Source organism: Rutilus rutilus (genome assembly GCF_951802725.1).
Source record: "Rutilus rutilus genome assembly, chromosome: 1".
Classification (NCBI taxonomy): domain Eukaryota; kingdom Metazoa; phylum Chordata; class Actinopteri; order Cypriniformes; family Leuciscidae; genus Rutilus; species Rutilus rutilus.
The window spans coordinates 7,071,770-7,094,168 of record NC_140209.1 but is presented as its reverse complement, the minus strand read 5'-3'; the positions used below and the strand labels follow the sequence as shown (position 1 = coordinate 7,094,168).

Sequence of the window (22,399 nt, the reverse complement as noted above, 5' to 3'; positions counted from 1 at the left end):
GTGTGTGTGTGTGTGTGTGTGTGTGTGTGTGTGTGTGTTTCTGTCCTCAAACTACACCATTATACATAATCACTCACACATACACACACTCACACTTGATCCTCCTGTGTTTGGTTTGTTCAGGACGGGCGTCTGATAGCAGATCCATCAGATCCAGAAACACTGAATGATCCTGGTATTTCAGTCTCATCTGATCGTCTCGTCACGTCTCGCTGTGTGGAGGAGCTTCGTCATGAGATTCAGTGTCATTCTAGTGGAGTAAATCAACTCTCTCTCTCTCTCTCTCAACATTCCTCTATTTTCATAGAGTGGTGCAGGAATGACAAGACAGATTTAGATTTAGGTTTTAAGTCAGTTATTTATATCTTTTGCTGTAGTGTGTCAGTAGGAAATATCAGATTACTTTTCCAAACATTCTTTTTGCTATTAATTGTAATGATCCAGTGAGATTTGTGTAGGCACAAGGAGTCTGACAACAGCCGGTATGATCTGATCCCACCATCATCGAGTCCGTCTGTGATTACATGTTTAAGATGTAAATGTTTAAGTTGTAAACGTGTTTAAGATGTAAACGGGATGATTGCGCGACACTTACGTGAGACACTGTTGCCGTGTGTGCAAGTAGCAGAAACAACGAGGAATACCAGAGTAAACGTTGAAAACGTTTAATTTGAAAAGGTGTGAATGACGTTACAAAACATGAAAAATTATAAAATATAAAAGGAAAACAAAGCAAGAAAACAAGAGTGTCACCAAATCAATTAAATAATAAAAACATAACAAACCTCTAAATCTACCTATCAAAAGAAAAATGCAGAAACAAAACCTGAAATCTTCAGCGTATACGCCGCCTTAAATAAATAACGCTGTCTAAAAAAAACAATAAATTTAATGCGTGGTGATCACTCTCCAACTAAATAACAGAAAACAATTCTAACTACCGTGGTCTTTAAAGATGGAACACACACACACACACACTACGGACGTCTAGTGTTCTAACTCTAAACAGTGCATTCAATCGGCAGTAATACTAACAAAGGAATGTTCATCTCTAAACACTTGCATAAGCAAAAAAAACTAAAAACAAAACAATCATAAACGTAATCATGGTTTCAACAAACAACTCCAGGCATGGGAAGTTGTCAGATATCTGGCGCTGACCTCCCTCAGGACCTGAAGGACCTGCGCCTGGACGCGACGACAGCGCAGTCCTGAAGTGTCAACTAGTCTCTCCCCTGTGAAGGCCTGTGAAAAAAAAAAAAAAAAAAAAACATTTGACACAATCTGATTCCATATTGATTAAGTTGGGGCCTATCAGGTACAGTACATAAGAAAACAATCTCTCTCAACTAATGCTGTAAAGTAAACCATAAGGAACCCCAGTTGGTACATCATTCTAATATTTAAGGTTAAAAATTATTTGTAAGCTGCTTCTTTAAATCACACATAAGGAAGTTTATATACTGTTATAATACACTTTTATTTAAAACAAACCTTTCCTACATTTAGACAGGTGGGCAAACGCATCTTTGTCTCAGTGCATGCATTGTTTTAGTTTGGCAGCGCTACCGCTAGCTTAGCTTAGCATAATGAATGGAATCCTGTGTTGCCAGCTAGCATGTGATTTAAAAAAAAAAATTACTTCTTGTGGTCTACGTATTCACGAGTACAAATAGCAATGCAGATTAAGTTTTTGGGGCAGACCTGACCTGTTGAAAGATGGTATTCATCCCTCCTGGGATGGTGCTGCTCTTCTCTCTAGTAATATGGCACATAGTCTTAGAGCTCAAACATGACAACCTGGGGCTCAGGTCAGGAAGCAGACAGACTGGCTAAACCGACCGTCTGCTTGCGGCCTCGCGTCACCAAGGTCAGATAAATCCCATCACATAGAGCATCTTTCACCTAGATATCATCATATAGAGACTGTGTCTGTTCCCCGAATTAGGACATACAAAAAACATTTAAACTCATCTAAGGTTAAAAATTTAATTGATGTTCAACAAATAAAAAACAGCTATAATACAGATGAGCAAATGCTAAAGCTTGGGTTGCCGAATATTCGATCGCTTACTTCAAAAGCAACCATTGTTAAAGGAGAACTCTGGTCAATTTTAACATTGAGCTCATTTTTTTGTAAATTTGGAGTGCTGTCAGTACAGAGAACAACGACAAAAATCGGTGTTGCCTACACTGTGTTATCCTCTTTTTAAAATTTGCACCCTGTTGACTTCAATGGGGCACGTTTTAAACCTGCGTTTAAACCTGCGTTTAAGCCTCTTAACATCCTTGATGTGTTATTGTGATGATCATTGGTAACTAAACCAATGTGCGTGAACTCGACAATCGACTTTTGACCGAAAACAGGATGTAAATACAGGTATGTGCGCTGGCTGAAATAACATCACTTTTATTCATATCTTTCACATCTACTGCAGTCAGACTCACCCGTGTTCACTCTGAAGGAATCACTCACATGACCTGTGCACTTGTAATGACACATCAAGGATGTTAAAGGGGGGGTGAAATGCTCATTTTCACTCAATCTCCTGTTAATTTTGAGTACCTATAGAGTAGTATTGCATCCATCAAATCTCCAAAAAGTCTTTAGTTTTATTATATTTATAAAAGAAAGATAGGCTGTACCGAGTCTTTCCGGAAAAAAACGAGCGGCTGAAGGCAGGCCGTGTGGGCGGAGCTAAATCTGTGCTAACGCGCCGAGCTAACAACACACAGAGACATTTGAAGCAGTTTTACTCACTGCCCGGTTCCAACGCACGACCGCGAACCTTTATCATTGTGACTGCTCGATCCTTAAGCATTAGACGATCTGCAAATCGTCGATCTGGGCTTTGTTTATAAAACAATCATCGTTGAAATGCAGGGAACAAACAGTCTTGCACAACTCCATTGATGCTCTGGAAAAACAAACTCCATCCACTGGTCCCTTAACGCTGGGTTCTCTGGGAATCTGTGCAGGGTTGTCTTGCCCTGGCAACCAAAAACCCACTTCTTTGGTGACATTGACTTCCAAGAGCCGAGCACAGCGCTTTGATGGCGAACTGCTTTCGCTCTCTTGCTCTGGTCTACGAGTGCGCGCGCGCGCGCCCGCGGTTCTTCCGGGAGAAGTGCCCTTAGGACCCGTATAAGGAAATTCCGCTACATCTGACGTCACACATGCCCATACTCGAAAAAAAAAAAAACGTTTCGAAACTTGTGACAAACCGGAAGGAGCATTTTTGGAACAGAAATACTCCTTCAAACGTACAATTTCATTTTTGAAACTTTGTCCATGTTTAGCATGGGAATCCAACTCTTTAACAGTGTAAAAAACTCAGTATTCATGAAATAGCATTTAAAGGGGGGGGGTGAAGATATATATATATATATATATATATATATATATATATATATATACACACACGTACAATAGGCCAACCTGACTTTGAACACAAGAGGGCAGTATAGCACTATGAATGAAAATTTATTTTTTGGACTAAAAAAACATTCTGGATGTTTTTAAACTTAAACAATTATTAAATTGAAAAAGAAAAAAATGGGTTTAGTTCTGATATTGGTATAATTTTATATAGAAACAAATGGTGTATAATTACATTTTTAGAAGATAGGTTTTCAGCGTTTCCTTTTTTGACATTACTTTAATCCCTCGCCATAGCAAAACCATTTGAGATATTTATTATCCGTTTACAATTTAGCATCTTTAATATATTTTCATCATGTTGAAAAAGTTTGGTGGTTATAAAATAAACCACTTAAGAGGAGTGGGTAAAAATTCAGAGGCTGATTTTGCAAAGAAATCCACATTCAAACCAAAATATCTGACTTCCTGTTGCTCTGAGCTAATTTCTGAAAATTAGAAAATTGTCCGGCACGATGAGACCAATATGTGTACTGATTTTTGTGACTGTACATAAAATTAACCACCTCACTTTTGTTAAAAGCATTTTGAAAGTGACACACTTCCTGCTACCAGTTGGTGGCGCTATAACTTTGACTCACAATTGTTACATCCATCTGATCGGCCTCTTACCACGAACACTCTGCTGAAGTTTCATCAAGATAAGTTAATGTGTGCAGAAGTTATACCACTTCGTGTTTCTCTTTTCTCACCATAAATTCGTTTCCTTGCCACGACCAAACCATTCGAGATATCAAAAATCAGTCCGCAATTTAGCATCCTCAATGTCTTGACTTCATGTGGACCAAGTTTGGAGGCGATTGGATGAATTCTCTTGGAAGAGGACATCACATTCCACAGCATGCGTTTTTCAAACAACCCATAATAGCCGACTTCCTGTTGGGCTGGTGTAAAACTTGACCAGGGAAAGTTGTTCGGCCTGATGAGATCTATGTGTGTACCGAGTTTCATATTAATTCATGCAAGCGTGTTTGATATATGGACCAAGATTTCAGGCCCCGTTCAAGGGGGCGCTGTTGAGCCCCCCGCCACACCCGTTTCTGAAACTTTTCACATGTCTACTGGCTAATAAGTGTTATGTGTCTGTCGAGTTTCATCCAATTTGAAGCATGCTAAGAGTCTCAAAAGCATCCGAAAAGTTTGATGCGTTGCCACGGCAACAGTATCTAAGATATCAATAATCCTTCCACAGGTCTACATCTGCCGTGTGTTTACATTATACACATACAATTTGAAGCAAATCGGGTAAAAATAAGAGAGTGACTTCAAAGCATTTTGAAAGTGACAAACTTCCTGCAGCCAGTTGGTGGCGCTATAACTTTGACTCACAATAGTTACATCCATCTGATTGGCCTCTGACCACGAACACACTGCTGAAGTTTCAAGATCAGTTATTGTATGCAGAAGTTATAACACACTTCCTGTGTCCCATTATTCGCCATAAATTTGTTTCCTCGCCACGGCCAAACCATTCGAGATATCAAAAATCCGTTCGCAAGAATTCATCCTCAATGTCTTGACTTCATTCACACCGAGTTTGGTGGCGATCGGCTGAATTCCCTAGGAGGAGTATTTCACATTCCATTGTATGCGTTTTCCAAACAACGTATAATAACCGACTTCATGTTGAGGCTTTTGTAAAACTTAGAGCACGAAAGTTGTTCGGCCCGATGAGATCTACAGTGAGGAAAATAAGTATTTGAACACCCTGCTATTTTGCAAGTTCTCCCACTTGGAAATCATGGAGGGGTCTGAAATTGTCATCTTAGGTGCATAATCTAAAAAAAAAAATCCAGAAATCACAATATATGATTTTTTAACTATTTATTTGTATGATACAGCTGCAAATAAGTATTTGAACACCTGTCTATCAGCTAGAATTCTGACCCTCAAATACCTGTTAGTCTGCCTTTAAAATGTCCACCTCTACTCCATTTATTATCCTAAATTAGATGCACCTGTTTGAGGTCGCATTATCCTAAGAAAGGTGAGAAATCAGCCCAGAACTACACGGGAGGAGCTGGTCAATGACCTGAAAAGAGCTGGGACCACCGATTCCAAGGTTACTGTTGGTAATACAATAAGACGTCATGGTTTGAAATCATGCATGGCACGGAAGGTTCCCCTGCTTAAACCAGCACATGTCAAGGTCCGTCTTAAGTTTGCCAATGACCATTTGGATGATCCAGAGGAGTCATGTTAGAAAGTCATGAGGTCAGATGAGACCAAAATAGAACTTTTTGGTCATAATTCCACTAAACGTGTTTGAAGGAAGTAGAATGATGAGTGGGGGTGGTAGCATCTTGCTTTGGGGGTGTTTTTTCTGCACATGGGACAGGGCGACTGCACTGTATTAAGGAGAGGATGACCGGGGCCATGTATTGCGAGATTTTGGGGAACAACCTCCTTCCCTCAGTTAGAGCATTGAAGATGGGTCGAGGCTGGGTCTTCCAACATGACAATGACCCGAAGCACACAGCCAAGATAACCAAGGAGTGGCTCTGTAAGAAGCATATAAAGGTTCTGGCGTGGCCTAGCCAGTCTCCAGACCTTAACTCAATATAGAATCTTTGGAGGGAGCTCAAACTCTGTGTTTCTCAGCGACAGCCCAGAAACCTGACTGATCTAGAGAAGATCTGTGTGGAGGAGTGGGCCAAAATCCCTCCTGCAGTGTGTGCAAACCTGGTGAAAAACTACAGGAAACGTTTGACCTCTGTAATTGCAAACAAAGGCTACTGTATCAAATATTAACATTGATTTTCTCAGGTGTTCAAATACTTATTTGCAGCTGTATCATACAAATAAATAGTTAAAAAAATCATACATTGTGATTTCTGGATTTCTTTTTTGATTATGTCTCTCACAGTGGACATGCACCTACGATGACAATTTCAGACCCCTCCATGATTTCTAAGTGGGAGAACTTGCAAAATAGCAGGGTGTTCAAATACTTATTTTCCTCACTGTATATGTGTACTGAGTTTCATATTATTACATGCAAGCGTGTTTGATATATGGACCAAGATTTCGCACCCCATTCCAGGGGGCGCTGTCGAGCCCCCCTGCCACGCCCCGGTACCAGCTTCAGTCCGGCCCTGATGGCCGCAGGTTCTGACGTGTGTGCAAAATTTCAAGAGTTTTTGAGCATGTTAAGGGCCCCAAAAGTGGCAAAAAAAAAAAGAAGAAAAAAAAAATCCTTACGAAAACAGGGCTAGGAAAATCCTGAAAATCCTTTCAGGGCTAGGGCCCTAAAAATCCTTACGAAAACAATAGGGCCTTCGCCCTTTCAGGGCTTGGGCCCTAATAATCCTTACGAAAACAATAGGGTTTTCGCCCTTTCAGGGCTTGGGCCCTAATAATCCTTACGAAAACAATAGGGCCTTCGCCCTTTCAGGGCTTGGGCCCTAATAATCCTTACGAAAACAATAGGGTTTTCGCCATTTCAGGGCTAGGGCCCTAAAAATCCTTACGAAAACAATAGGGCCTTCGCCCTTTCAGGGCTTGGGCCCTAATAATCCTTACGAAAACAATAGGGTTTTCGCCCTTTCAGGGCTTGGGCCCTAATAATCCTTACGAAAACAATAGGGCCTCCGCCCTTTCAGGGCTAGGGCCCTAAAAATCCTTACGAAAACAATAGGGCCTCTGCCCTTTCAGGGCTTGGGCCCTAATTACTCCATCATTTATGGTCATACAGAAAAAAGAAATATAAAAAAAGAATCTGTGATATTTCTACTTTTGTATGTATCCACTTACAATCAAATCAAAACATTGTGCTTTTTTAAAATAAAGAAAATAAACAGGGTGTGCTTTCTGCTTCTCCGTCTCGCTTAACTTTTCTTGAGCATAAACTGAAACAAAACTCAGCGAATACTTGTCACATATTTATGAGCCATATACCTTTATAAACATTTAAGTGTGTACTTTTAAATGATCGAAACAAATATTCTCTGCTTAAGTAATTTATATAAAACCAACAAGATGTCCAGTTTCTCAAGCACTTGCTCATTATTTTATTTTTTTTGACCACGCCCATGAGCGCAAAAGAGATTCACATGCAAATCTCCACATGGAACGCAAACACGCTCGTTACCTTAAACACAAAGCACCAAACTTCACGTCTCTGCTTTTCGTCGAGTTTGGAAGACATGCCGTGAGCTTACATTGGATTTAAAGAAGAAGAAGAAGAAGAAGAAGAAGAAGAAGAAGAAGAAGAAGAAGAAGAAGAAGAAGAAGAAGAAGAAGAAGAAGAAGAAGAAGAAGAAGAAGAAGAAGAAGAAGAAGAAGAAGAAGAAGAAGAAGAAGAAGAAGAAGAAGAAGAAGAAGAAGAAGAAGAAGAAAGATGTAAGGTAAGAAATTCTTAATTATATTAATGTTATTATTGCATAAACTTCACATTGCAGTTGAACTGTTGCTAGATATATGGTGTATATTAAAATATTTAGACCCGTGTTTACTGTTAAATTCTGTTTGTGGATATCTGCTCAAACATGGATATGTATAGCCTAATATGGTAACAATAATGTTTCATATTTTGGAGCGTGCTGTGCGTTTGATTGTTTCATATTCAAAATGGGCTGTGCGTTTGAAAAGCAAAATGCGCCAAACAATAGGCTTCATGTTTTACTACAATCTCATTTCATATCATCGTAACAAATGGAAACATTTGAAGTAACATGATAATAAATATATTTTTATCTAGCGTAGCTGTTACTCTGAAATGCTGCTTTTGAAAGATTTATAGGCTGCTATAGGTTATTGTTATTTTAATTATTATTTTATGCAGCATTGCGTGTAGCCTATGCCTACAAGGCACAACAAACCTGTTCATTATATATTGTTGGAAACATTTGTGTGTGTGTGTGTGTGTGTGTGTGTGTGTGTTCTGTGAATTTTAAAATGCAAATTTTAACCAGAAAAATCTAAAATGTATTCCCAAAATCGTGCAGCCCTATAGTTTCTCTTGACACAGTTTTTGTGTGTGTTTTTTTAACAGGGACCAGATGCCACTGAGTCCTGCTGACTTCAACATTCACATGAGTCTCTGTACATGAACATGGTAAAGTGAAAATCAAACACATTGGAAATGAAAGGTGTGTACAATGTTTTTAGGAATGGCACAAAGGTCTCTGTCTTTGGATCATTGTTTTCAATAATGTGCTTTTTTGTCAATTGTTGTGTATCTTTGGATTATGTTGTGTTGTAAATAAATCCAAACAATTTAAAAACCATTCTTTTTTAAATCTGCTCATTCTTTGTGCAAGGTTGCTCAGAATGACAGGGCCTGATAGCTCCTAATAGGGCCGTTAGGGGAGGGTCTTTGTCTTTCTCAGGTGTGAAAAGCCATCAATATTCAGGATGTGATCACGCCTCTCACATAAAGCTTTCTTACACAAAACACGTCTTACAAATTTTAAATCAATATATAGTCTTATCTGAATGAGCAGTCAGGGCGATTTTCACATAGTTTTGGAGCAAATATTCTAGGCTACGTGATACAATTTTCAAAAGTCTTGTGAAGAAATAATCAGTATGGGTTTTGTGAATGGATTTTAATTAATCAACTTTAATTAATCAACTAACATTTGTTTTTCTTGCAGGAACAACATTCATATGCTTTTAAAGTTTCCAAACTCTTTGGGGAAAAACTTGTGACTTTGAGTATGTGTCTATGGGTAAAAATAACATTGTTATGGGAAGTGAAACTAGACAAGTCTGTTAGAACATATTAAGTCATCGTTAGAACCTTGTGATAAGTAATCACAAGATCACAGTTTGCTTTACCTGGTAACAGAGGGGTTTGCATATGAAGAACCAATCAAATAGTGGGGAAATTATGTAATGCAGCCTGGCATTTATGCCATACCCTGATTCTATAAAAACTGTTGTATCTGTGTTTTTCGGTGGGATTCTCAATGGAATTTGTCTGAGATCCTCCGGCCTTGCTTCTTGGGAGACTTATTTTTTTATATAAATTGTATACATTGTGTACCTGTTTGGCTTGATATTTTATATTCATTTCATTTATTTTTGTTCTCCGGTGGGTAATTTGCAGAAGGTGCAATCCTTTTTTTGTAATGTTGTATTAAGAAGACAAAAACTAAGGCCAAATGGCCTTTACTATTTAAGTTTGTATTCATAGTTTTACGTGTTATACATGTTTTACAGTAAGTTGACTTAACTGTATTGTTATGTAATTGTTGGCACTGGCACTTATAAACACTGAATGGGTAAAGATTGCAATAAATAGGCTTAGTTTTGGAGCCAAATGTTGGAGTTGGAATAAATACCTCATTTTCGTTATGCATTATTTGTTTTGGTTGTTTAAAAACGCACAATTTTTTTTTATCCGATTACTCGATTAATTGATCGATTAAGTGCTAGATTAATCGATTACGAAAAGAATCGATAGCTGCAGCCTTAGGTCGATCACTACATAATATCGACCAATCAATCAAACAAAGGGGTCAATAAAACAGCTGGAGAACAATTATGTCACATAACATTTACCTCAGGAAAGCCATTTGATGACCATAATATAGGCTATAGCACGTTAGTTGGCTAGAAAATAAGAGCTATAGAGAGTATTTAGCTAAATATGTGTACTATATTACATATTTATTATATTTTTACTTATATCATTAAATAAAGTTATCAATAAAAAAAAATGCATTATATTTATTTGAGTTATTTTTAACCTTAAATAATACTGCCAGCTGATAGGGCTCTCTGTATGTTACAGCATTAGGTGAGTTGTTTTTTTTTTTCGAGAAAAATGAATGCCTACCTTATGTAGCCTACCTAATATTTATCCAAATGAGTCAATATTAAATCAAATCACAAAAATTGAATTGAATTGAAATAATAAAAAAGCATAGCTTACCAGAAATTGTACCATGTAAGCATTGTAACACGTTGTCACTAAACCTAATAAAATTCAGTTTAGTTACTAAAATGTTTTGACAAACACAATACACTTATTGTGATGCAATAAATTGTTTTTAAATCGTGGTTTAGGTACATTAAACCATAAAGCTTTTTCACGTTAGGACTTGTATATAAAGCCCATGAGAACCGTGGGGAGTCAACCCACAGCCGCTCCGCTGCCCTGCTGAAAATATGAAGCAGAAACGCTTAATGTCAGATAACGTTCATAATAATTTGACTTTTGGTTCGATTTTTGACCGTTTTCAGTGGTTATGAGGAGCAATGAGAGAGAAATTTGGTAATCATTGTTTAGGCTACATTAAACCACGTCATGTCATATTGTCAACATGGTACTTATGAAGCAGAATAGTGGGTCACATGTCTAATGCTTTTTGAAAACTTAAGGCTTTCTTCTTGTCTTGTCTTTTTACTTTATTAAGATCAGATTCTGCAGGTAAAATTACAATAATAAGGTGACTTGACTTGGACTTGACCTACTACAGGACATGACTTAACTTGACTTGCCATAGCCTGTGACTTGACTTGCCCAAGAAAAAAATACTTGGGACTTACTTGAGACTTGAAGGTTAAGACTTGGGACTTACTTGAGACTTGAAGGTTAAGACTTGGGACTTACTTGAGACTTGAAGGTTAAGACTTGAGACTTGCACATGTGTGACTTGGTCCCATCTCTGGGGTGATGTGTGTCTAACTTACACAGAAGAGACTTTGTTGCTCAGCACATGAAAATAAACTACTTACTGTGATCTCAGACTGAGGTGATGTGGTTTCTCCACTGCATGGATCTTCATGTGTCGCTTCAGGTGAGTTTTAATAGAGAAACTCTTTCCACACTGATCACACGTGTGCGGCTTCTCTCTGGTGTGGATCCTCTCATGTCTTTTCAGATGTGCTGGCTGACTGAATCTCTTGTCACAGTGTGAACACTTGTAAGGTTTCTCTCCAGTGTGTGTATTTTCATGTCTTTTTAGATGTGCTGACCAACTGAATCTCTTGTCACAGTGTGAACACTTGTAAGGTTTTTCTCCAGTGTGGATCCTCTCATGTCTTTTTAGATGTGATGACCGTCTGAATCTCTTGTCACAGTGTGAACACTTGTAAGGTTTTTCTCCAGTGTGGTTCATCTCATGTGTTTTCAGAGATGATGAGTCACTGAATCTCTTGTCACAGTGGGAACACTTGTAAGGTTTTTCTCCAGTGTGGATCATCTCATGTGTTTTCAGATGTGATGACAGACTGAATCTCTTGTCACAGTGTGAACACATGTAAGGTTTTTCTCCAGTGTGGATCCTCTCATGTGTTTTCAGAGATGATGAGTCACTGAATCTCTTGTCACAGTGTGAACACTTGTAAGGTTTTTCTCCAGTGTGGTTCATCTCATGTCTTTTCAGAGATGATGATTCACTGAATCTCTTGTCACAGTGTGAACACTTGTAAGGTTTTTCTCCAGTGTGAATTTTCTGGTGCCGTTTTAAACAGTCCGCTGTTATAAAAGTCTTCTCACACTCAAAGCACATGTACTCTCTCACACCAGTGTGTATTTTCTCATGTTTACGTAAAGATTTCAGCAGTGAAAAACTCTTTCCACACACAGAACATGAATGTGGCTTCTCCTTCATATGAACTGTCTGGTGTTTCTTCAGGTGTGATGACCTACGAAATGTTTTGCCGCATTGATCACATGAGAACGGCTTCTCTCCAGTGTGAACTCTTATGTGAACATTAAGACTTTGTTTGCTTGTGAAACTGTTTCCACACTGAGTGCAGGTGAAAGATTTCTTGGCTCTTCTTTTCTTTAAAAAAATATTTTTAGTCTTTGAGCGACTCAATGGTTTTCCTTCAGGATTGACATGATGTTCCTCCTTCACTTCACTCAGTTCTTCACTCTCCTCCTTCACTTCACTCAGTTCTTCACTCTCCTCCTTCACTTCACTCAGTTCTTCACTCTCCTCCTTCACTTCACTCAGTTCTTCACTCCCCTCCTTCACTTCACTCAGTTCTTCACTCCCCTCCTTCACTTCACTCAGTTCTTCACTCTCCTCCTTCACTTCACTCAGTTCTTCACTCCCCTCCTTCACTTCACTCAGTTCTTCTCTCTCCTTCACTTCACTCAGTTCTTCACTCTCCTCCTTCACTTCACTCAGTTCTTCACTCTCCTCCTTTACTTCACTCAGTTCTTCACTCTCCTCCTTCACTTCACTCAGTTCTTCACTCTCCTCCTTTACTTCACTCAGTTCTTCACTCTCCTCCTTCACTTCACTCAGTTCTTCACTCTCCTCCTTCACTTCACTCAGTTCTTCACTCTCCTCCTTTACTTCACTCAGTTCTTCACTCTCCTCCTTCACTTCCATCAGGTCTGAAATCAAAAGAGAAAATTATTAATTTGATTTTCAGTACATCAAAATAATTCAAAGAGAGAAATTTAAAGTGAAAGGAAAGTGAAATGCAAGTGAGCCCTGATGTAATAGTAGAAAGTAGACAACTGTTATAAAAAATTGTTTTTGAAACTTTCCAAAAATTAGGAACATTTATCTTCCAATTATTATTTTTCACCGTACCCTGGGAGGATTCCATGGAGGAGGCATATGAGAGGAAGCACCTGCGGTATGCCGACCTAGCCGCCGAAGCAAAACATTGTGGCCGGAACGCGGAAGTCCGCCCAGTGGAGGTTGGGTGCAAAGGGTTTGTGGGAACATCCACCACAAAACTGATGAGGGACCTGGGAATTAAGGGCCAGAACCAGCACACAGCCATTAAAACTGCATCAGAGGCAGCAGAAAGAAGCAGCCAGTGGCTCTGGCTGAAGAGGAACGACCCCAGCTGGGCCCCCAAGTAGTGTGCCAGGAGATAAGTCGGCTTTGGCTTGACTCAGGGAACAGGACGGCTCTGCCATGCACAGTCCCCTGAGATGTCCACTCGACAACAAGGTGACTCTCATGGCTAATTGGACTCGGGACGCAAGCTGAGGTTTGATCAACCTAGAGCTGGCCGCCTCTGGAGAGGGTGTATAGTGTCAAAGGCCGAAACACCCCATGACCCAGAGGAACACTACTGATGATGCGTCCCGTAAATCCAATTCTTCTCACGAATCTACCATCCACCATTCACGAATCTACCATCCACCATTCACCGACAAGTCCACCAGTAACTTGCATGTGCTCGCACAGGGAGTCTCCATCTCATCCTGTGTTTTCTAGAATCTTCTTATCTGGACTCGTCCAGTGACTGCTGAGAAAGATCAGCTGACGACAGGGGAAAGTCCTTGTGACAGCATGGAGAGACAGCTGGCAGGAGGGAATAGACCCCAACGGGACAGTCTTGGGTTAGCTGCCCACGACTGTAGTCTCTCATGCCTTGCAGCACGTCAGAGACACCCCCAATTAGCTACGAAGAATCAAACAAAGAGAACACCCCCAGAGTCTGCGAGAGCGGGGGCGGAAGAAGACTCATCGGCTGACAAAACGGTAACGACTGGACCAGAAACGACTACGAGCAAAGACAGTACAGCGCAAGAGAACACCACAGCAAGCAGAGCAAGCCCTGCCACAGCAGCGGACCACAAGTTACAGGTATGTAGCTGCGGATGGAGGAGAGTAACATCTTTCCGGGGCCTGAGGATTCACCAGGGAAAGAAAAGGTGCTTGAGGGAAGAGAGACCGGGGCCTCGCATTGACTACTTCCTGCGGAAGGGGTCAAATCAGTCGAGTGAAGCTCACCAACTGGACGAAAACCATAGTTTGGAGGGCATCAGCACCCCCGTCGTGGAAGAAGCAAACTCAAGCACAGAACTAGCGGTGGAAAAAGTGGCCCGGTGCTGCGGAGAAAAAGCTGTGGGAAACGGTGAATAAAGATCTGTCCCTGTCCCTCGAACAACTTCGAGGCACTGTGGAGAAGTAGTTGGAGGATATGGGAAACATCATCTATCAATATGGAAAAGAACGCTTTGGGGTACTAGAGTCGAAAGTCACTAAACAGGCTCCCACTCCACCAGTCTCCAGGAGGCAACAGGAAATCAAGCGACTTGTTCAAGAAAGGAGACAACTCAGGAAACTTTGGAAGAAGGCCTCAGAAGTGGAAAAGGAGGGCATAAGCACCCTCCAAGCTGACATTAAAACACGCCTGGCATCCCTCCGCAGAGCAGAGAATTCACGGAAAAGAAGGAGGAATAAAGAACAAACAAGAACACGGTTCTATAAAGATCCCTTCAAGTTCCTGAAAACTCTCTTCACCAAGGAGAAAAGTGGAGTTCTAAGAACAACAAAGAACGACCTGGAGGAGCACTTGAGATCAACACACTTTGATCCAAAGCGCTATGAACACCTGGCCATCCCTCCAGACATTCCACCAATCAACCCCCCAGAGCATAAATTTGAGATTGGTCCCCCAACGTGGAAAGAGGTGGAGAAGATCGTCCATCGGGCACGAACAGCATCAGCGCCTGGGCCAAACGGAGTCCCATACAAAGTGTACAAGAACGCACCAGATGTTTTTAGGTTTCTCTGGAGCCTCATGAGGACAATATGGCAGAAGAGGACCATACCCAAAGCGTGGCGTAGGGCAGGTGGGATCCTTATCCCAAAGGAGAAGGACGCAGCAAACATCAACCAGTTCCGCCCCATTGCCCTGCTTAACGTGGAGGGATCTTCTTCGGGGTCATTGCACAAAGGATGGCCGAGTACCTGCACAGAAACGAGTATGTGGATACGTTGGTACAAAAGGCAGGAATATCTGGCTTCTCTGGCTGCCTAGAACATGCCAGCATGATCTGGCACCAGATCCAAATGGCAAAGATGGAGAAAAGGGACCTCCACGTGATCTTCCTGGACCTTGCAAATGCCTTCGGCTCTGTGCCCCATGAGCTCCTCTGGACTACTTTTGAGTTCTTTAACATCCCGGACACCATCACAACCCTGGTCAAAGGCTACTTTCAGGACCTGCAATTCTGCTTCACTACGCCTGAATTTACCACCTCATGGCAGTGCCTGGAACTAGGCATCATGGCTGGATGCACCGTCTCTCCCTTGGCTTTCACCATGGCGATGGAGATCATCATCCGAGCCTCAAAATGGGTTGTAGGTGGGCAAAGACTCGGCTCTTGTCGGCGCCTCCCTCCCCTCAGAGCCTACATGGACAACATTACCACCCTGACTACCACCGTTCCATGCACCAGGAGGTTACTCAGAAAACTTGAGAACATCAGTTGGGCCCGTATGAAGATTAAACCATCTAAGTCACGCAGCATTTCAGTGGTGAAGGGAGTGCTTACTGACTTGCAGTTCTTCATCGGTGATGAACTAACAACTGATGAGGGACCTGGGAATTAAGGGCCAGAACCAGCGCACAGCCGTTAAAGCTGCAGCAGAGGCAGCAGAAAGAAGCAGCCAGTGGCTCTGGCTGAAGAGGAACGACCCCAGCTGGGCCCCAAGTAGTGTGCCAGGAGATAAGTCGGCTTTGGCTTGACTCAGGGAACAGGACGGCTCTGCCATGCACAGTCCCCTGAGATGTCCACTCGACAACAAGGTGACTCTCATGGCTAATTGGACTCGGGACGCAAGCTGAGGTTTGATCAACCTAGAGCTGGCCGCCTCTGGAGAGGGTGTATAGTGTCAAAGGCCGAAACACCCCATGACCCAGAGGAACACTACTGATGATGCGTCCCGTAAATCCAATTCTTCTCACGAATCTACCATCCACCATTCACCGACCAGTCCACCAGTAACTTGCATGTGCTCGCACAGGGAGTCTCCATCTCATCCTGTGTTTTCTAGAATCTTTTAAAACATTATAGGCACGAATCCCATGTTTCTTTAGCAAGAACTATTACATATATTTGGTAAATGACACAATTATCTAACATGATATTAACATTAAAATATACAATACTGCCATATTTTGACACCAGCTTTGAGATTGATATTTATTTGATTAAAACCGTTTGAATTATTAATGGCCGTTCACACTAGACTTTTCCTTGCACTGACTTCCATTCATGTGCATGTGAATGTTGGACACCAGAAACACAAGCTCAAGTGAATAACCCTGTGAGAAATAACACAAACGTTTATTAGCATTACCCATGTCCTACTGTACATGTTTCACTCAACTCTGTTTCTTTTGAAATGATTTTCCTCAATTTAAAAACAGAGCATTTCTTAAAACTGTGACACACAGGAAGTGACATCATCTGGGCTCTTTCTACTGCATGATGGGAAGACAAGAAAATAATCTCAATCCTTAGTCTCAGTTTTTACAAAAACTGTAGCACTGACTGTATTCATCAACCCTGTTACCAAAGTTACTCCAAGAAGAATCTCTATAACTATGAACAACATATGATATTTGACAAATACAACTTTATTAGTAACTTGGTGTTTGGGTGGTTGACGTGACACTAAATTTTTGTGTTCATGGTGACAAATATAAATAAAAATGTATAATATTTCATTAAAATATCGGTTGTTATATACAGTTTAATCTTCCAGAACTAATACATCTGTAATTAATGAGTATTATAATTCAAATATGTAAATATTTAGTTTTAAACATGACATTTGTCCACTGGCTTGACTGTCCGGGGTAGCGTTGCTTATCTTAAAACTACTGTAATTAAATGAAAAATAAGTCTAAATACATTAAAATACTTGAATAGATGTTATAGCGGTGTTAACTTAATGAAACTAAAGGTTATAAGTCATAAGGTCCCCATTTAAAATAATTGTGACGCTTTACATTTTGTCCGCAAAACTGGTGTCCACCTGGTGTGACGCCATTCTGTAGATATAAAACGGGCATTCATTTGGGCACCCTATTATAGAGTGGGGGCCCTTCTTCATCCAGGAAGTACAGTAGACCTCACTGGAGTACATGGACTGCCCACAAGGTGAGTTCTGTTTCAAATATTTTCATAATATTGCTATTTCCGTGCACAGTTGGAAATGGGATCCATTATGCAGTCCTTTAGTGTGACATTATCTAAGTATTGATCTGAAAATTTTCATTAATTTATATTGATTGACTATTGAAAATAATGTAAACCTTAACACTGTTAGTCAAGATTGAAGACTGTCTCTCATATAGCTAGGCCGCAAACTGGTCTTGATCTTGAAAATGTCCACTGGTGTGACAGCACTGTCCTATAGTGTGACATGAAATCAGCGTCACACTGGTGGAAATGGCTGTCACACCAGTGGATGTAAATATTCTTTGTTCCTATAAAATAACCAAAATCGGACAGAAATCACACACACAAACCAGATATATTTGAATCCTGCATTTATTAGCTTCTTGAATCAGATGAAGAGATGTGTTTAGTTGTGTTTGTAGCTCAGAATGAGGAACTATACACAGACAGCGTCATTGCTTTAGAACAGCCTTATGGTCTGGTTGGTTCACGTGAGATGATTGACAGCTTTGGAAACTAATCATATCACGCTGATTTCATAGCTGACGTGAATCAGGAAGAGGAGAGTCATCGCTAGCTCAGTTAGCTGTTTTAAGCAGGGGGGCAGGGTTTCATAAAATATTGAAGCTTCTCCCGGGCGCCGCCACTGATTAGCGGACCCCCACCTGCTGTTAGCATCCCATTGACTCCCATTCATTTTGGCGTCACTTTGACAGTGAATAACTTTACAACTGAGGCGTTTAAAGACTCCATTTGTCCATTATTTATTTCTAAAGAAACACGAAAATGTATAAAAGGCTCCATTACCTTGTATCTTACGTTATGGCCCCTTGTATCTTATGTTATGGCCCCTTGAAGTTTTTGTAAAAATAGGATTGCGTCAAAAACAATTGCGTCATAACCACAGACTCTCTGTCGCACAGTAGAGAGATTAAGAGGAGAAGCTCACGGGCAATCGGGGGGACGTGGAGGCAAAGTGACAAAATAATTAATCAGAATACTTAGCAAAAGTTTCTCCTGCTCCTAGCTCATGGACACCTCCTACTCACACTCTCCGTCTCTGCAAGTTTCGGAAGGGAATGAAGCAGATTTCTCTTGGCACAGCTACTAGAAGACAGAGGGGTTGCTCACGTCACATCTACGTCATGAAGCTCAGTTTGAGTCTGCGCAGTACGCTCAGCCATCAGGAAGTGAGAGCTTCTAATTGACTTCACTTGTCTCCGTTGAATCCAATGGGGTCGCTGTGTCCAGTTTATATGCTGTCTATGGATTTAAGCTCTTGAGATCGCACATTTCAATGGGATATGAATAGAAATGTTATGGGGACGGATTGGGCGGTACCGCCCAAAATTGCATACTTTTACATATGTGTAATTATCTTAAAAACTGTTAATGATAGTGAGGTGCGGTCTTGTTTGCCGTATTTCTCAGATTCCGCTGAAAACAGTGGTATCCAGTTTGTATACACTTCCTTGTTGCGTAATACCACTGCGTAAAAAGGCCAATGAAATCGATGTTTGTTAGGCAGATTCCACGCGCATCGTTTCTTCTTCTTTCTTCTGACTTTATTGTACTAAACACATTTGAACTTGAAGTTGTAACTTTATTTTAATGATTTTTTGCAAATTATTTGAACAAGAAATAATAAATGTGACTTTGTACAAAACCCAGGGGCATACCGGTACTTTTTGTTGTCCAATGGTGTGACGAAATGTCCTGTGGTGTGACAAACTGAATTATAAGTGGAAAAGCCATTTAAATGCACAAATTTATGTAAAAGGTGTTTAATAGTATAATAATGATATCATCACTATGCACATATAAGGATGGAATGAAGCTTCATTAGGTTTTATACTAATTATAATGAATATAATCCAGACGTTTGGGTAAAGTCCCTATGTGTACATCTTATAGTGGGATAATAACATGATTGTAAATTTGTATTGGTTACTTTTGATGTGGGAATGTAATTAGGACAAATTGATAAGGACTGTGCATATTTGTCTTATCTGTCACACAATCTCTGAATTAAATATTAACATAAAAAATGTTGTCACACCGGTGGACAATATTTGGGACTACCACACAAAAAAGTTAATAAAATGCAAAATAAATAAAGAATTAGAAAGGGACACATTCAGTTTTGAGTTATTCACATATTAAGCAATATAATTATAAGACATTTGACAGACATTTTAGAAAAAAATGTTTTTCCACTTTGGATTTGAGTTCACGTCAACCACCCGTTTACTGATTATGTAAAATAAAAGTTAAAATAGTATTTAGCTTGATCTGATGTTGGCAATCAATATAAAATTCTCAAACCTTCCTCTACTGACCATTTGTTGAAAAAACAAAAAACAAACCCAGCAGGGCTCCAGATTGTGACCAATTGGTCGCATTTTAGCGACCATTTTTCCTGCCGGTGCGACCAAATATTTATTTAGGTCGCGCTGGTGCGACCATAGCGTTGCTGAGCAGCGAATGCAAAAAAAATAAATAAAATTGGAATGAAAATGTGCTACTCATTTATGCTTCCGTTTATTATACCGTTTAATATTTCGGACCAATCATAGACAGCGCAGCGCCCCAAACTTGCCAGTCGCGGGCCGATCTCAATCACACAACACTATTACTAGGAGATCCAGACTCTGGAGATCCAGTGAAGAAATCCATTGAATTCGCTTCAGAATAAATATCATCATCACTGCGAGTTCCAGTGAGAAACATTCCAATTCAACTAAGCCTAACCCATAGATATCAGATCAAACAGTGCTGATGTTGAAACAAGAGAAACACTTATAGAAGGCTTTCAGTCCACAAATCAGCAACATTCACCATGGATTTAGGCTAATGTAGTAACTCTAGCCATAACTACTTGGTTACTAACGTAACCTCAGTTCCCTGAGATGAGGGAACGAGTATTGTGTAAGGCTAGCTTACACTATGGGAAAACCTCTTTTTCTCCAGAATATTGAAGCAAACTTTTTAAAATGCAACTTCACAAACCTATGGCGAAGCGGCTTTGACGCCAGAACCAATCAGGACGCCTGGCGTGTCAGAGCCCGCCAGATGGCCGTGGTCAGAGGCTATATATTCTCGAGGAAAGGAGGTTTTCCCATAGCGTAAGCTAGCCTTACGCAATACGAGAGACCTCTCGAAAGGGAACTATGAATTGTGACAGAAATAGTCAAAGGCTTACAAGTACTACACATCTTTTTCCAGCACTTCAAAACTATAATATCATGTGTTATTTTTAATGTGATAACACATTTTGTTCATCCTTCAAAGATTCCACTAAAACTAAACATTTTAAGATGTAGGAAAACTCTTATTTAAACACTAAATTACCATTGTAAACAGTAGGATGATTATTGGCTATTTTCACTCCCTAATGTCAATTTTTTCACTCATTTTGCTTTTAATTAATATTAAGACATTATGAATGATAGTAATTAAAGTTAATGTCATATACACCCTAAATTAAGCTTAGTGCTTTATTGTCAGCCCCAGCACCACCAGATACTCTCTGCAGAACTCAGTGGCTCCGGTGCCGCCGCCCTCAGATGCTAGTCTGGAGCCTGTGAACTTAAGGAACACGCCGACTTTTTGGGACTTTGGCTTATTCACCGTTTACCTCCAGTCTTTGTGCTAAGCTAAGCTAGCGGTGGGTGCATCAGACAGAGTTACGGCACGCACGGAGATGAGAAGGGTATGTATGGACTTCCAGGGCTCTAGAGTGCGACCAAATTTTGTAAGTGTGCGACTAACATTTTTCCTAGGTCGCACCGGTGCACCTAACGTCCTCGCATCTGCTGCCTCTGCACGAACGTTTGTTGGCGTTTGTTCTCCTTTGACGGAACTCACACTTTTCTCTCACGCGATGCCACAGCTCGCACAACACGACAGCCCTGCTTAATGAGTGACGACGGAGGACAGAATTAAACATTCAAACGTAGCCTGGTTACACTTAAGGTCTGTTATATTAGTCTGATTTTATTTTAAATTTCGGCTTCCAAAGATTATAAAAAATAATATATTGAGGTAAAACCATTAAACACTATCTAACTACGCGCAACTTCTTCCCTTCGCAGCATTACGCTGTCATTTCTCCCTAAAACTCAGAATCAGAATCAGCACGATCGGTGATTGTTGTAAATGCAGTCTAGCTACTGTTGCTAAATTGCGGGACGCGTTTAATAATTGAAAGAGATATTAAAAACACAAAAATCTGCGCAAGAAATGTTGTTCGCATGGCGGCGTACGCTCCGAAACAGACCGAGACAAGCAAATTATACTTTCGGTTTCATGTGCAGATTGTGCGCGTCTAAACGATCAATTGTACACAAAAGCGTGTCAAAATTACCGGCTTGGAGATTCACTAAAAACAGTTTATGTCTTAAATGGACGTAGTTATGGAAATAGTTGGGAGAATATGGTGCATCAGTAGCCTATTAGATCTGCACCCGGTCTTAAAGGGGCCGCAGTCTAATAAACATGCTGACGATTGCGCCATTACTGCAAATCAAACAACAAGAGAAAAATCACTCACAGCTCTTGAAAGAATAACTTCAGCTTTAATAAGCATTAATCTATTTATGATCAATTTTACAGTGTTATTTTACATTTTATTACTTTATTAGATTTCTTTTTAGACCATGCCTGAACAGTAGTAGGCCTTCCTGAAATTAAAGCACTGTGTAGGCCTATATAAAGTGTATCTTTGTTTAATTGTTTATCTTTTGTTTATCTATTGTTTATCTTTGTTTATTATATATAAAACAAAAAGAACCATAAGAATACAGTTAAAAGTACTGTATCGATAATCAGTATCGGTAAGAGTAGGAATACCGTTAATAAGTGTGCTTCAAAAAATAAATAAAAGTTTTTACCTACACCTTCTTGTTTAAATTCATTTACATAATATATATGAATGTGTATAGAGCGTGATAAAAAGGTGACCTTAAAATTGTGGCGTTAAAGGTGATACAGCCGAGGAAAAATTTGGGTGCACCCAAATTTTGTGCTGGTGCACCTAAATAAAAAAGTTAGGCTCACCAGTGCAACCAAGGCAAAAAGTTAGTCTGGAGCCCTGACTTCTCTAACTCTGGGGA

General features: G+C 40.2%; 2 protein-coding genes across 2 annotated transcripts in view; both read right to left on the bottom strand.

Moving 5' to 3' along the window:
• LOC311302781 (uncharacterized protein) overlaps nt 1-22,399 on the bottom strand; it is a 198,842-nt gene that overhangs the window by 97,498 nt on the left and 78,945 nt on the right. The window lies entirely within an intron of this gene.
• Nucleotides 478-22,399, bottom strand: LOC311302721 (uncharacterized protein). Its single transcript, XM_084428746.1, has 3 exons — nt 22,344-22,399; nt 11,126-12,740; nt 478-1,245 (listed from the first exon to the last, which is right to left on the bottom strand). The coding sequence occupies exons 2-3, from the start codon at nt 12,733-12,735 to the stop codon at nt 1,224-1,226; spliced, it is 1,632 nt and encodes a 543-aa protein (XP_084284872.1). The 5' UTR covers nt 12,736-12,740; nt 22,344-22,399; the 3' UTR covers nt 478-1,223.